This window comes from Lepidothrix coronata, unplaced genomic scaffold, assembly GCF_001604755.1.
Source record: "Lepidothrix coronata isolate B3197 unplaced genomic scaffold, Lepidothrix_coronata-1.0 Scaffold113, whole genome shotgun sequence".
Taxonomy (NCBI): Eukaryota; Metazoa; Chordata; class Aves; order Passeriformes; family Pipridae; genus Lepidothrix; species Lepidothrix coronata.
Window position 1 is genome coordinate 72,725 of NW_016690293.1, and position 15,778 is coordinate 88,502.

The 15,778-nt window shown below is 37.2% G+C and overlaps 1 protein-coding gene across 2 annotated transcripts in view; it reads left to right on the forward strand.

The window, feature by feature from the left end:
• The window catches only part of WDR35 (WD repeat domain 35), a 44,812-nt gene that overhangs the window by 22,461 nt on the left and 6,573 nt on the right, over positions 1–15,778 (forward strand). For both annotated transcript variants that reach the window (XM_017824829.1, XM_017824831.1), the window contains 10 exons: positions 3,497–3,641; positions 4,847–4,916; positions 5,660–5,713; positions 7,276–7,385; positions 8,883–9,093; positions 9,664–9,744; positions 9,876–10,012; positions 11,607–11,810; positions 13,727–13,873; positions 14,960–15,092. In XM_017824829.1, coding sequence (XP_017680318.1) covers positions 3,497–3,641; positions 4,847–4,916; positions 5,660–5,713; positions 7,276–7,385; positions 8,883–9,093; positions 9,664–9,744; positions 9,876–10,012; positions 11,607–11,810; positions 13,727–13,873; positions 14,960–15,092 — 1,292 coding nt within the window. The remainder of the gene's footprint in view (positions 1–3,496; positions 3,642–4,846; positions 4,917–5,659; positions 5,714–7,275; positions 7,386–8,882; positions 9,094–9,663; positions 9,745–9,875; positions 10,013–11,606; positions 11,811–13,726; positions 13,874–14,959; positions 15,093–15,778) is intronic.

Sequence of the window (15,778 nt, forward strand, 5' to 3'; positions counted from 1 at the left end):
AATGGAGAAAACAAAGGCAGACTGTAAAGTTGGTAGGCCTGGGATGTGGGAACTGCAATAAGGCCTTGAGCTTTGCCAAATGTATCACCCATAGATCCTAGCCAATGAAAACGCTGTTGCTTGCTTACCTAAAATAAGGATACTGCTTGCTGCTAGCAAGGGGTATAAAAAAGCAGATGAGAAAATAAAGACAGAAGACATCTTTTCTGTACATAACTGACTCCTCGTATCTTTATTGGCCATCACGACTCTACACTGACAGTAGCCCAGTGATGAAGGCTCTCTGGTGAAAAGGCAGACTAGAATACTTTCAGTTGGAAGGGACTGACTGAGCAATCCAGTTCAGGACCACTCCAGGGCGGACCAAAAGCATATTGTTAAGGGCATTGTCCAAATGCCTCTTAAACACTGACAGGCTTGGGGCACTGACCACCTCTCTAGGAAGCCTGTTCCAATGTGTGACTACCTTCTCTGTAAAGAAGTGTTTCCTAGTGTCCAGTCTAGACTTGGATTTTAGTTTCTTTTTCAACAGATTTTTCTGTTTGTGTTTTTTTGTGTTTTTTTGTTCAATGACTGACCAGTATAAAATGCTAAAGCAATTATAGAAAAAAATCATGTGTCTTCTATGCAATTGTTTAAGTTATACAGGCAGTTTTGTAAAACCATCAGTTCCCACATGTAGATACTGCTCTTCCAGATGTGGTTTTGAATGGATCTGATCCTGATCATTGTGTCTGTGTGCTGTGTATCCCTGGGATTTCACATTTGGCTTAAATCCAATCATCGTTGAGCCTGCTGTTGCAAAGAAGGGAGGGCCCTGCCCTCCATACTGGCTGCTCATTCCTGCCTGCTCCAGAATTTGTGATTTTCTCTTTAATCCAACTTAAACTAATCTTTTATTTATTTAATTTTGAGGTCAGTTAGATGAATGAACTGATCCAACTTACTCTGTTGTCAAGCTGCTCTTAGAGCTGCTATAAAAGAAGTGTCAGGAAAATGTGTCAGGGGTTGGTGTATGTGTGTTTTTTGACAATTACAGTCAGTTTAAGTCAGACATGTTCATAAAATACCTAACTGATTGCATCCCCTGGATAAAGCATGGATGCTTTGCCATCTTATTTCTAGATCACTGTTACGACCTACCCCAGAAAAGGGGGAGGGGGTAACCCAGGTTCTTATCAATAATTCGCTTGGGGTGGATTAGAGTGAAACAACACTGAATAATTGGTGTTTGAAAACATATATAGGTAGGGTTTATTTTAACAATTTTGTTTGAACAGGTATGTTAGCATTTTGGGTGTTGTCATCTATATTATCTGTCATAGGGATAACCCCTGGGGGGAAAATGCATAAAGGAGACAAAGGAAAGACAGATAAGGGTAAGGGAGAGTAAGGGAAAGAAAAGCTGAGAGTGGACAGACGTATTTAGTCACCGCCCACGGGGTCCAGCGATGACACTTGGTAGTTGCAGCTTCCATGTCTGTCAGCTGAAGTGGTGGCCTTGATCTGCTGGGGGTGAAGGAGGGAAGCCCCCACACTCCAAGAAGTTATGAATTACTATATGGTTAGTGTCACAGGCTGTGCCACGAGCCTCCAGCATCTCCTGGGTCTGTGCTGAGTTCTCTGAGGGGCCTGGCCAAAGGGTTTTTCCCGCCTTTCAAGATTGGCAGAGGGGGGGATGGGCTTTGATGGGCCATCAGAGGTATAATGCAAAAGTCCTGCAGAAGCCTGCAAAAGTCCCTTGGCAATCCTAGAATGCATAAATCATTAACCGTTTTGGTCTCTGAAAATCACAACAGACTTTATGTGAACATCCTTTTTCCTGGATTGGGGTATTTTAAGCTGTGCACAAAAGAGTAAGTTTAGGCTCCCTGGAAGATGCAGGTCGAATGGGAAGTCACCTGGTGAGTGTGAGGAATGCCCATGGCTTTCAGGTGTGGGCCTGGTTTAGCATTGTCTTGGACTACAAGTGCTTAAATGTTGACTGAGTCCCAATATGAGGCTTAGTAGAAAGATTTAGTGATTTGAGCAAACCTTATTCCCGCTCAAGTCAGAAGATTTTGATGTTTCATTTTTAAAGGATAAAAGCATAATTGTTAAAGCACCTATGGCTGCAAGTTAATAAAAGAACAGAACAAATATGTAGAATTTATTAATACTGTTGATGAAACAGGAGACTGTACCCTTCAGTTTGGATGTGACTAAGTATTGAATGTGTTGTAAGTACATGAAATACACTGAGTTGCATATAATGTAAACAACTGTGCTGCTCACATGTTAAGCATCATCACTAAGCCTTCTTACCCAGTATTCACATTTTTACTGAAAAGTATTCTGTGGCCATCGGGTAGCTTATATAATCCTCTTGGTTTCAAAGAAATAAAATCTGTTCAACCAGTCTTCCCCCATCTGTCTCTTGTAGCACCGCTCTCCTTTATGGCAGGCTTATAGCTCCCTCCAGAGTTCTGTTCTGTGCTAAAATACAGCAAAAAAGATCCACGGTAAAAGAACTGTATTTCATGCTCACATCATGTTATCTGTATGACTCGGTGTTCCCCCAGGCTGGGCCATACAATTCTTTTGAATTTGCCTGGCTTTTTTTGGTAGCATAATGATTTACTTGTAGAATATGATGGCATTGGGGGATTTACTTATTAGGTTTCTTCATTCTTCTATGCCTTCTTATGTGCATTCACTGGTTTTCAGAAAGATGAAACAAAGGATTGTAAAAAGGAAAAAGGAGCTTTAATACAGTCAAGACTGTATTATAAAGAATATTGTAATGCTTTGTGTACATATATATATTTATGTATATTTGGTCACTGAATATGGACATCAGGAATGAGATACTCAGTTTATGCACATATTCTAAGTGGGCTTAGGGCTGAAGTAAAGAAAATACCCTGCATTCCTACAGTGTAATCTTTGGATATAAAAAAGTAAGACTAAGCATACACTCTGCTAAATATTTAACTTACTGCCATTCAGAAAAAGAATTGATATTTGGCCCAGCTATTAACTAAGATACAAATAGTATTTCTAGGTCTCGTCTAATTTAAAATTTACGAACTGTTTTTAAGTGGTGCTGATCAAAGAATCTCTTCTAGACTATCAACTTTTGAGTAGCACTTCTTTTATTTATATTTGAATAATTACAAATATGTCAGATATGGAGGTATGTTATAGATCTTGTAAAGACATCCAAGGTGTTCCTAAACTGGTCATTAACCTGAAAGTTTGTCTATATGTATTTGATGTTTTTGACATTAGCACATGGAAATCTGCTGAAATAATAGGGGGGAAAGTGTTAATTGTAAAATCAGAACTTATGAGGATTTTCTCTCTTCTTCTGGAAAAGGCCACAAGGCCCCTGTGAAACTTCTTAGCAGTTAACAAAAACTGCTGCTAGGTTTTTTGGGGGTGTGGGTTGTTGTTTTTTGGCATCTATTCCAGTGCTTGCCACTCTAAATTTGCAACCCTTTGGGTTTCATAACAGAGCCATTGTTTGTCACGATGACCAAAACACATGTGATAGCAGCTTCCAGAGGAGCATTTTACATCTGGCAGTACCGTGTGGCCAAGAAGCTCACAGCAATGGAAATCAATCAGGTAGCACGGACCAGGAAAGAAGGCAGAGAAAGGTTTGTCGTCAGGCTTTGTCATTTTTCTTCCTTTGCTCTGGTGTTATTGATAAAGGTGGACTCTCCCATGCCTAAAATATAAACTCTTCTCATTTTTCTAATCACATTTGTTGACTCGTAGGCTTGTAAGAATAAATACTATTTTTTCATAACAACTGTGTGTTTGTTATCCAAATCTCTTAGACATTTTTGGATTAGTTCCTGTTCAGTGTCTCCAGTTGCTCTCTATGTGCTTCTCCTAGGGAGCTGTGTCTCTTCATGCCTTTTTACCCCTCCCCTTTTTCTCCTCCATGCTCTTCGTTTCCAGGCAGCTATATTCCCTCTGATAACTTTAACTCCTTCTCATGTGTCAGACAGAACATAGTCTGTCCAGCTGGTTCTTCTCTAAATACACTTGTGTCTGACTGTGGCTTTGACAACTAATCCTGTATGGACTTTTATCCTCTCAAACTAAACAAGCCAAAATCAACATAATTCTGCCTCCAAAATATTTCCTTCCCAGGTGCTCATTTCTAGCATGAAATTTTCTGTCACCTCCACAAGCTTTCAACTTTGTTATGGTTTCCTTTTGTGTTATTTTTTGTGTTCTTCCATAGAGATGCTGTAAAATCTGCCTATAAATCTACCATTTCCTGTCACCATATATCTATAATAATGAATAATTATCTGTAGATGGTGTAATAACTTACATTGTTGTAGGACCTGAATGTCCTAACCTTGGACAAGATTGTAAATTTTGTAAAATATTGAAAAAAGTAAATAGTTGTAATTCAGCTTTAATGATGATTTTAGCATTCTAAAATCTATCCCAATGCTACTTTTTAAGGCAAAAGAGAAGTTATGGTGAAGTATTGAATAACACAGTAATACATAAGTTTTGTGGCTATGAAGGTGAAGCTCTTCATGAGTATAGAGAAGAGCCTGGTGAAATATGGAAGTGCATGTTTGAAGGGGGTTGATGGTTTGCTGCAGAATGAAAATTCTCAGATCACATGGGAATGGACCATCAGGGGCTGTGAAAGTAAAAGCAATCACCATATCTTTATATCAATAGAAAACAGGATTATCAGTGGGAATACTATGGGAACATAAGAACAGGCATAGCTTTTGTTCTCTTTTCCAATTCAATGGTTTCTTCTCCAAGGATTGAAGATAGCTATATGCTACCAAAAATGATCCTCTGTTTGGACTTGTTTTTTCTACAGGATCTATCATATTGATGACACCTCTTCAGGATCTGGAGATGGACGCCTTGATTACAGCAGAGCTGTTGAAGTGAGTGATGTTTTTAACTAGTTTATTGTGGTGTCACTGGTAGCTTGAAAGAGCAGTAGTTAGCTTTATTTACTTTCATAGATTTTCATTAGTAGAAGTGATTGTACTTAAACTTTTTTTTCATTCTTACCTTTTTTGCATACATGTTATGTTTCTTCCCTCTGGTTTGTGCTGTTACTGTGTCATTAAGTATTACTGGAAATATACAGTAAATTGTAGGGAATGTGAAAAAAGTATATTCTGGGGTGCAGTATGTAGATACCTGCTGTCTTTGTGGTCAGAAGCAGCTCCTCTTCCACAAAATACTGGCTTGTTGAAACTCAATAACCCTTGTAATCTTTTCTAGTATTTTTGGCCATTTTCACTTTATGTGGTGTGTGAGTGCTGGCTATACCTACAAATATACTTGAAATTAATTAGGGACCTCACAAGTCGGAGATAGTTGCCTTCCCGTGTTTTCTGTTAAACACCTGTTATATTTTGTGTTTCTTATTTTTCTGGAGGAGGAGCAGGAGAAGAAAGGAAGCTGTTAATATTATTGTCATGATTCCCATAACAAAGGCTAGTAATATCATAAACCCATCCATACACTGTATGCTGACAAGGTTTGATATCCCCTTTTTGTGTGGATACTTAGCAACATTCTTGTATATTTAAATAAACCTTCTTTTTTTTTTTTTTTTTTTAGCAGGGTATTCTTACCTTTGCAGTAAAACATACTGATGTTGCTTGTATACTTTCAGGGAACAAGAGATCCAATTTGTGCAATAACAGCATCTGATAAGATACTACTTGTGGTAAGTTATGTGATTAAAACAACTCATTGCTCCTTGTGCTTGTAAGCATGAGATTCTTCTGCAGAATGTCATAAGCAGTCATAATTTCAAAGCATTTTCGAATTTAGAACTTAGACAGACAAAATGTCTTTCTAAACTTCTCCAGATATAACTTTAACAGTTTCTTCTGTTAACCTGGCTTCTTTCCTTAGGAGGGCTAATTCACAAAGTACTTACAGTTTAGGACTAGTTACCCGAGTTGATACTTATACATAGGGTTTGATAAAGTCCAGGTTAAGACTTAATTCTGTAATCTGAGTTCTGGGATGTCTCTTCTAGGCTCTATGTTCTAGACAAAAAGATTTATAAAGTTTGTCTATTTACATATTAATGGTATAATGTATGGTAGTTTGCTATATCCATATTAGTAACTAAGTGAGCAGAACAAATATAGAAAAAGAACAGTTTCCTCATGTTATCCACATTCCAACAAAGACTTTGGTGTTTTCCCATGTTTCTACTTGAGCTGTTGGTTGTTGTTGTTGTTTGTTATATCCTTTGCTGGATTTTACAAAATCAATGGGTCATGAGAAAAAGCATGAATGGAAAAAGTGTTATGGTTAGTTGGTAACGATGGGATTCTGTTTGTGCTTGAAGAATAGGAATGAGAAAGTGAAATTCAGACAATAATTAATCAGTGTCTTTGATTAAAAGGAAGGGAATGAGAGGAAATGCCTTTGAGATCAAATCTGGATAGATGTGCTGAAAGTGAAGGCATGTTGCAGTGGATAGATTTTAATAATGCTTCTGACCAAATCTGCTCTTTAGTTTATAGGGCATACAGATGTGAAAAAAATCAAAGATGATATTTTATGCTGAGGATCTTAGGGGTGGCTTTGGGGGAAGAAAAAAGAAAAAGAAGGAATGAAGTTTAGACTACCTTAAAGTTTAATGGTGACTCATTTCCAGCATAAGAGTTGAACAGTAGGTAAACAGTAGGTAAACCAAGCTGGATATGTTATTCAGTCTACAGAAACACCATGAGAAAATAGTGGCAGTGACCATTTCAGTCCAGAGATGTCAAACTCCTTTCAGACTGTTGGCCTGATAGTGTCTGGACACAGGGAATGGGTGTGTCATTCAGCAAAATAAAGATAAGTCACATCAGTACGTAGATTTGTTTCCTGTTACTCAAGCCTGTGAATAACCAGTGTATTTTACAGCATTTCCTTTTAAAAGTAGCACTGTTTGAGGGGATTTACTAGCATGGGACAAAGGTCTTTTGACTGTTCTTTTTTGTTATGTAGACCATGTCTGGAAGTTCATAGGGTCTGTTCTGTGGGCTGTATGTGGACTAGAGCTGTTTGTTTTAACATCACTGATTTAAGCAGATCTGTCAATTGTAGCATCGTGTTTAAATAGCAGAATTCAGAACTTTTAGGGTGATGATACTTCCTCTTTCCACTTACGCTCTGTCACTTATCCAAAAGCTCTTTTGACTAAGACAGCATATAAAGAAAACCATTTTAAAGAGTTTAACGATGCAAAAATTCTCTTGCTAAGCCAGGATCGCTTTTCCCTAGGGAAGAGAATCCGGGACTATTCAGAGATACAGTCTCCCTAGTGTGGCTCTAGTGCAGACCTATATCCTGAACTGTCGTGCCTATCAGCTGTCTTTGAACTGCAACTCCAGGTAGGTTACAGATCTGCTTCTAACACAGGTATCCAATTTCAAAATAAAGCACTAAAATTTGTGAAAATACTAATTCTGTGAAATCTATAATTCTATAATAAGTATGTACTAATTTTAATTTAATATAAACTATTAATTTTATTTGTTATTAATGGTTGCTTAACTGTTTCTTTATTACTAATTATAGACAGTCATCAGAGACTGCTCTGAGACACATAGTAAAGCTCTCCTATGCTTCATACCCTGTATACATGAAAATATCTTTGTTTTATTAGATGAACCAAGCATAACCTTCCTGTGATCATGAAATTAGTTGACAAAATTATGTTATAACCTGAAACTTTGTATCTCCAAGACTTTTTTAGATTTCCCTGTCCTTCTAATGTCTGGAAAGTTTGTTCATCCCATATTAATTTTGTTACATGCTGTAACTGGTGGCAATACTTCTAGCAAGCCTGCTTTCTACTGAACAGCTACTGGTTTTCAACTGGCTTTCTACGTTAGCGCTATTTTTGGGCAAGAGAGCACACAAGAGTCTTGGCAGAAAAGGCAAAAATATACTGACTAAAGAGAACTTGCAAGACAATTTTAATCACTTCAAAATGACTTTATAATTTCAAAAAAGATTCCTAATGCTTGTGTAGATCTCTTGCCTCTTTAGATACAGCCCAAAAATAGATTGCTTCAGTCAAAAGGTAAAGTGATCGAGTCAGAGCCACATTCATTTTGTTCTGAACCCAAGCTGTTTCTTTCCTAAATGACTTTGTGCTAGGGAAGAAGGCTCAGATCCATAAGCTTTTTAAAGTAAATTTTCTAAATTGCTTTTGAAATTTTAATAGGGATTTAGAAATGTTTCTAAAATGGCCTTGTAGTAAATACAGACTTCTATGATTTCCTGAAGACTATGTAACTGGAAATTTTCAAATGTAACATTTTAGAAATTGTATTTTCCCCATATTTTAAATGACCTGAAAGACTAATTGGATTATACTTTTTATTGCCTTGAAAAAACCTAAAGAATACCCTTTGTAGAAATGTAAGAAATCCTATTTTAGGAATTAACAGTTTACATCACCAAACTGACTTTTTAATTTAATAATCTGCTTCATTGCCTCCTAGTAAATAAGGAAAACAAGTTCTGTTCAGTTGTTAATTTTAGTCTTTGTCAAGCAAAGTTTGGCGAGGGGCAGAACCTGTAATTTACTCAACTTGATATCTGATGTACTAAGGATCTTCAAAATGCTGGATGAAAAAATGGGTGTATTTCAGAGCCTTTGCAGGGCCAGATCCTCTATGAACAGATGTTTCCATGTCTCTGGTCTCTGCTGTGCAGATAAATGAAAATCACATGCATCTGTGCTGGTTTTGGCACACGACGGCATCTTGTGGAATCTATAGCATTATACTGTGCCAGTTTTGAGAGCTATTTCAGATTTGCAGCCTTGAATAATGTTTTTTTTAGCTGTCTTATTTTTTTATTCCTTTGTTTGTCTGTAGTCGTCTCGCTATCATAGACCTTTCAGGTGTTCTGACTTTCTTTGACTTGGACGCGCGGGGAATAGACGGCACAGGACAGCAGGTGATAGGGGAGCAGCTGAAACTGGAACGCAAAGATGTCTGGGACATGAAATGGGCCAAAGATAACCCAGACTTGTTTGCAATGATGGAGAAAACAAGAATGTATGTTTTCAGAAACTTGGATCCAGAGGTAAATATTAACATACACGAACTGTTCATTTTACAAGTTTGCTCATAAGTTAATGGCTCTTTCTTGAATAATAGTATTCTTGTGCTTACCATTCAGTTAGACAAGTGTTTATATGAACTTTCTTCTGGAAATCTCAAAATCTTCCCAACTCTCATGTAGGAATGTTGTGTTGGAACAAATAAGTAAAACGATCTATCAGTCCTGGAAACATAAAAATGCTGTCATATTTTTATAAAACATATGAGATATTTTCAGGAGCATAATGTTTTTGTATGCTTTGGGAAACAAATGCAATTTCAGTAGAGATACTTGTAAAACACGGTTCAGTTGACTCTAATAGGTGTTTATCTCTCTCATAATTTAGTTACAGAAAACATGAGAATTTTTTCTGATGTCTGTGTTTATAGAATTGTCAATAACATTAATGACTTTAGTATTTGTTTCTTGTTGGAAGTGCAATTAAATCCTAGTTTGGAAATGAATGTATTTATATGTATACTTAATAGATTTGATTAGGATTTAATCAGAAAGAATATAAGTTCATTCCTTTGTAACTTATTTAATTTTAAGGAACCTATACAAACATCTGGATATATTTGCAACTTTGAAGATTTAGAAATTAAATCTGTTCTCCTGGATGAAATATTAAAGGTAAGTATAATTAATTTTATTTTGTAAGAAAAGTCGGTGTCTGTCTTATTGATTTGAACAGTAGATATCTATGTTGGGTGAAAACAAAGGTCACATGGAATAAAAATATGTTTCTTTGTCCATTATGTTAGAATCCTGAACATCCTAACAAAGATTACATCATCAATTTTGAGATCCGGTCATTACGAGACAGTCGAGCGTTGATTGAAAAAGTTGGCATTGAGGAATCTTCCCAATTCATAGAAGACAATCCACATCCCAGACTTTGGTAAAATCTTTTATAAGCCAACTTTGTGTAAATTTGTGCTCTTTTGTACTCTTTTACTGTTCAGACAGATCTAGTATGAAATTTCAAAACCTCAAATTAAAACCAGCTAAGCAGTATGCACTAAGAATTTATCAATGTTGGAGTACCTGGAATGGCAGGCATGTGGTGTGTGTCATGGCAGTGGGTGTAGGGTACAGGCTCTGTGCTGTATAAGCCCCAAAATGCAGTGCTCCCTGCTTCTGGGAGTGAATTTAAAGGAAATAAAAATGCTGGCAGAAAGCTAACTGACAGTTGGTTAAATTAAAAATTAAATTTATATATTTGATATTGAACCTTGATGACACAGCGCTTAAAAAAAAAGGGAACACATCAGAATGATAGAAGGTAAGAGTAGTTTGACTAACCTCGTAGCATTTTGGACAGGCCATAACAGGACAGAAATGAGAAGGGCTCAATGTCTTGAGCTAGCTGAAGATTTTTGGAGCTTTGAAGTCATCCATGCTTTTTGCTATTAGTTTGAAAATCTGTGTCTCAATAAAAGTTTTATATTGTAAAATCACAAAATACACATCGAATTCTGTTCATCTTGCTCCAAAATTGCCATGAACTTCATTTTTATTATGCAAGAAAACACATGTCACATATTTATAAAGAAGAGATGGATTAGAAGTACTGGATATAAAGCAAATACATTCCAGATCAGAACAGGACAGTGCCCTTAATTCTAGAATGCAGCAAACAGGATGATGTGTTTAGAAGATGGATTAAATTTGCCATACTGTTCTTCTCTCGGTTTCTTTGATGTCAGTGATGAGCACTTGATTTGAAGTGATACCAGCCTTCTCAAATGGATTAAAAAATACAGAGTTGGTACTGCCTTAAGCATGGCTTAGGTCACTGAATACAGCAGCAATATTATTGGTTTTGTCAGTGCACTGCTGTGCTGACTTTCTTTCAGTGTCAGCAGCCAGGTTAAATTTAACTTGCCTGATTTTTGCAGAGAATTCTAGAGCTCACTCAAGCACCTGATTGAGGTAGGTTGACCTGCAGGTAGAAGTTCACTATTTGCAGAACTAACCAATGGGATGGAACCAGTACAAGGTTTCCCAAAGTTCCCTGCTCTCCCAGACTGCCATCCTAACAGGACAAGGAACATCCAGATGGATCAGAAGGATAATTTATTTGTCGTGGCCAATGCAGTTGGAGGCTTTTAGACTGAGGCTGCCATCAAGGTTTAAAGCAATGACAATGGATAGGTAGAAATATCTAAATGGAACTGCATTGAGACCAGCAACCCATTTCGTGCAGGACAAGTGTAACACTCAAATCCTGCCCATTCCTCCCAAGCCAGTGTCCATTTGAACAGCTGAAAAAAAGAATATTAGCAATTGCTTGAACATCTTTCCCTGAGAAAGGTACTGGACAGGTCACAGAAGGTACTGGGAACAATCATACAACTGTACTAAGATTAGCTAGTAAACAATACAATTGCAATAACTTGAATGTCTTCTTTAAATAATTACTAGTTAAATGGATCCTCATTTAATTTACTCTCTAGCTGCTTTTCCATCTGTCATGTTTGTTTTTCACACAGGCGTCTCCTGGCTGAAGCTGCTCTTCAGAAGCTGGATCTGCAGATGGCTGAACAAGCTTTCGTGCGTTGCAAAGATTATCAAGGTATTAAATTTGTGAAGTGTCTGGGCAACCTGCAGAGTGAGTCCATGAAGCAAGCAGAAGTGACAGCCTATTTTAGCAGATTTGAAGAAGCTGAAAGAATGTATCTGGATATGGACAGAAGGTAATTGTATGGAATCATCTCAGCAGCAAATAAAGAAAGAAAGTCTGAAAAAAAAAAAGCATGCCTAAATCAGGAATGGCTGTTTTAGCTCTGAAGAGTCTTTACCAGTTTCTGCAAAGACATAAAAGGATCAAATAGAGAGAATTTTTTTGTATCCATAGATAACCAGTTCTATATGTAAATCAGCGCATTCCAAACTGGTTGCAAAACCTCGACTGTTCTAGGTAGTGCTGTGTTTCATAGGTTTTTTTTCACAAGTATTTTGTCAGTATTTCAACTGGGATTTCAAAACTACAAACAGTCTTAACTAATGTTTAATTTATGTGCTGTTGGTCTTAGCTAGTAGCCAAGTACACATTCTTCCCAATTACATATACAAACAACAGAGTTTTTAATGAACTGTAATCTCTGGAGAGACAGAAAGGACTCTGGATGAAACTGTGGACCAATCAATGGAATTTTTCCTCAGGAATGAAAACAAACAAAGCAAAATTACAGTATTGCTGGGAATATAAATTAACACTAAGCAATTAGCTAGAGCACTGTCTCTGCTGGAAAAGGATAATAATAAATCATCAGCAGCAGTTGTACAGTGTAGCCTGTAGATGGTGGTCAAACATGGAGAAACGTGAATCACTTGTGCGCACATGAAATTTTTAAGCTTTGATTAATGGAGCCATGAAAAACAGTAGGGAATGATGGAGAAAAAGATTAGTTATTCTTTCATGCTGTAAGAATGAGAAACCTTCCTCTTTCCCAGTAAGGGGGACAGGACAGGGGGGCAGAGGGAGAAGGCAGGAACTGGAGGGAGATGCCCATTAGAGCCTGGTAATGGAAAACTTTCTTGCCCGTAGTTAATTATTCAATGGCAGTATGCTGCTTTGGGGAGGTGGACTGCCTCCTGAGCACTTCAGTCACACTGCAACACTGATTTTTAAATGTGGCTTATTCCTTTTCACATAGCTGAAGAGAAATGTGGACATTATAGGATTGCAGAAGTCAAAAACTTACTTTTTTCACTAGTTTCTTCAACAGTAGAGCATCTTATCCTCGAGCTATGAGAATATGGGAATTCTGTATTGATGTTACATGTCTCCTCACCACTAGAAAAATCCTGAGAAATATCTATCATAAATCAGGATGAAATAAATCTATTTTTCAAATACAATTTTAATGTTTTTAGATGGATGCTCTTATTTTGCTGACTGCACTGACTTGCTACTGCCTTCCTTCATTTGTAAGCTGAGGGCATTTTTACAAGACATGTATAAGTCTCTCCCATTTATTTTCTATGCACCTGCAGAATTACTTTTATATGAAGTAATACAGAATTATTCTATTTGATGGAAAAACATGCCAGACAGACACACAGTGAGTCATATGTATGCATGAATAATAAAAATAATAAAAAGGAAAAACTACATCTGAATCCTTTCTCCTTTAGCCAAAGTCACCCTAATCTGAAAGAGAAGTCTCTGAAATCCACATTATTTCATCTCAGCTTTAGTCTCCATTATTCATATTCCTCACTCCTTGGCCTTTCTCCTCATCTTCCTCCTGCCTCTAGCCTTTTGCAGCTGCTGCCATCTCTTGTGGTGGTCAGCATGAAAGATACAGAACAGAGTAAGAAGGAACCTGGAGTAACATCAGCCCAATTGTCTCACCAGCTGCTCATTTAACTCCTCACACAGGAGTATGGCTAATAAGGAGATACATACGTCTGAAATAACCTGTGAGCTCTCTGAGTATTTGCTTTCATAGAATAGTGTTTAAAATCAAAATAAGATATCTGGGATCACTGTGATACCTGCAATGCAGGTTAAGAACATCAAAAGACTTTTGGATGCTTTTCTCAAGATTTTTGTTACCTATTTTACTGTCTTTGACTTTTCCTTGCTATTTTCTGTTTATACCAGAGATCTTGCCATTGGTCTGCGGATCAAACTGGGAGACTGGTTTCGGGTATTGCAGCTGCTGAGAACTGGCTCAGGGGACTCGGATGACGCCCTCCTGGAACAGGCACACAATGCTATTGGAGACTACTTTGCAGACCGTCAGAAGTGGTATGTTCTGTAGAAGAACTAGTAAGAAGGAAATTACAAAGAAAATTATTCAACTGATGACAAGACTTAATTTATGAGGAGGGACAGACATCAGGATGCAGTACATGGGATAATTTTGGAATTAGGAGATTTAGCTCAGACCTTGGTGGTTCCATGATAAGATAAACAGAGAGCTGTTATCAGCTGTCTAAAGAATGGAGGTGATAAAAATCTCTGTTTTGCCAGAAGTCTATCTGTTTCAAAGGAGGGGAGGGGAAGAGAAATACCTCTACAGTTGTATTAGGCTGGATATAGGAAGTATTAAAGAAAAAAGTAGTTAAAGGTAGGACAGAATTATTAAACATCAGTGAATTTTCTAGAATGCTTCAGCCCACAAATATTTGAAAAGGTCCAGATTTCTTTATGGCCTGGATCTGTCTCCAGCTGTTGCCCAAATTGGGCACCCAAGGAAGATTTTAAGGGCAGCGCACACCTGTAATTGTATTTCTGCAGAACACATTTTGCAGTCAGGTACTTAGTGAGCCAGAGGTAATGTCTTCTTAGTTAATAACTTGTCAAGAATTTTTTTCATGCACTTTTCTTGTTGCCTTCTAACTCTATGTCTCAGAGTTCCACTGTGTATTGCGATTACCCAAATTGTATTATCACAAAGAACTTGGGTCCCAAAGCAGTTGAAAACTTGTGATTAGATTTTGAAAGCTGACTTTTAGATGTTTTAGGTAACTTTGGAGAATGGTCTTGGAGGTCTCAGTGCTTGTGTTTTAAAATACAGAGGCACAACAGTAAAGCCCTTTTCTGAAGGTTTAGTTGTAGGTTATCCATTATCTGCTATGATCTATAGTTTCTAACCTTATGCTAGTCAGAGAATCAGTCTTGCTACTACTTGAATATAATGACCTCTGAAAATTAAAACTTGTAGTACTTTTTAGAAAAACAGTGAAATTCTAGCTACAAAAGTTTTTCTGAGGAAAGCTGCATGTTAAAAATAATGTGATTTTAGATTTAAAAATGCAAAAGGCTTACAGAATTAAAAACTTCACTCATGTTTATATATTAGAAGCCACCACATCTTTTTTATCCTACTAGGTTAAATGCTGTACAGTATTATGTGCAAGGACGAAACCAGGAACGTTTAGCTGAATGTTACTACATGCTAGAGGACTACCAAGGACTGGAGAATCTGGCTAACTCACTTCCAGAGAATCATAAATTGCTCCCTGTAAGCAAAAAGCATCTTTATTTTTCATTGTCTTATTTATACCCAACTATTTATTTAAAATTTCACATCTTGGGAGGGTTAAGGAAGAGAGAAGGAATGCAGCGTAGGACCTACTCACTTAAGCATAATGGTGTTACTGTGGTATTGATCACCAGTATTACTGTTGTTTTCATACTCCATTATTCTTCCTTTCCCTTATTGTCTCAGTTCTCCAGAAAGGCCCAATTGTTCATCATGTTTTATTGCCACATGGCTAAGTCATAATTTACTGTTTCTCTCCCCAAATTGTGGCATTTCTCTCTGAAATAGCTGTGCTTCACTGAGAAGTCACTCATGGAGGGACAGTTACTTTAGATTTCATTTTGTCATCTTGTTTACACTATTGTTTTTTTTTTTCCCTAAATCCTTCCTAGTTGCTATCTCTAACTTCTTGCATGGTAACTCTGGTGGGAATACTAATGTACAATGAAAATGGAAGATACTCTCAAAGGAGAAAAAGTAGGTGGGATAGGGTGAATAGGATATATAGATGTACAGGGTATAGCAGGATATGACCAGGATATGACAGGATATATGTACTATGTAACAGCCAATTTAAAACTATGCTATGGTTGATTAATTGAAAATGCTTGAAAAATGCAAAACGTGCTCCTTTTAATGCCATTTTCAGTAAAGCAAGACCTAGC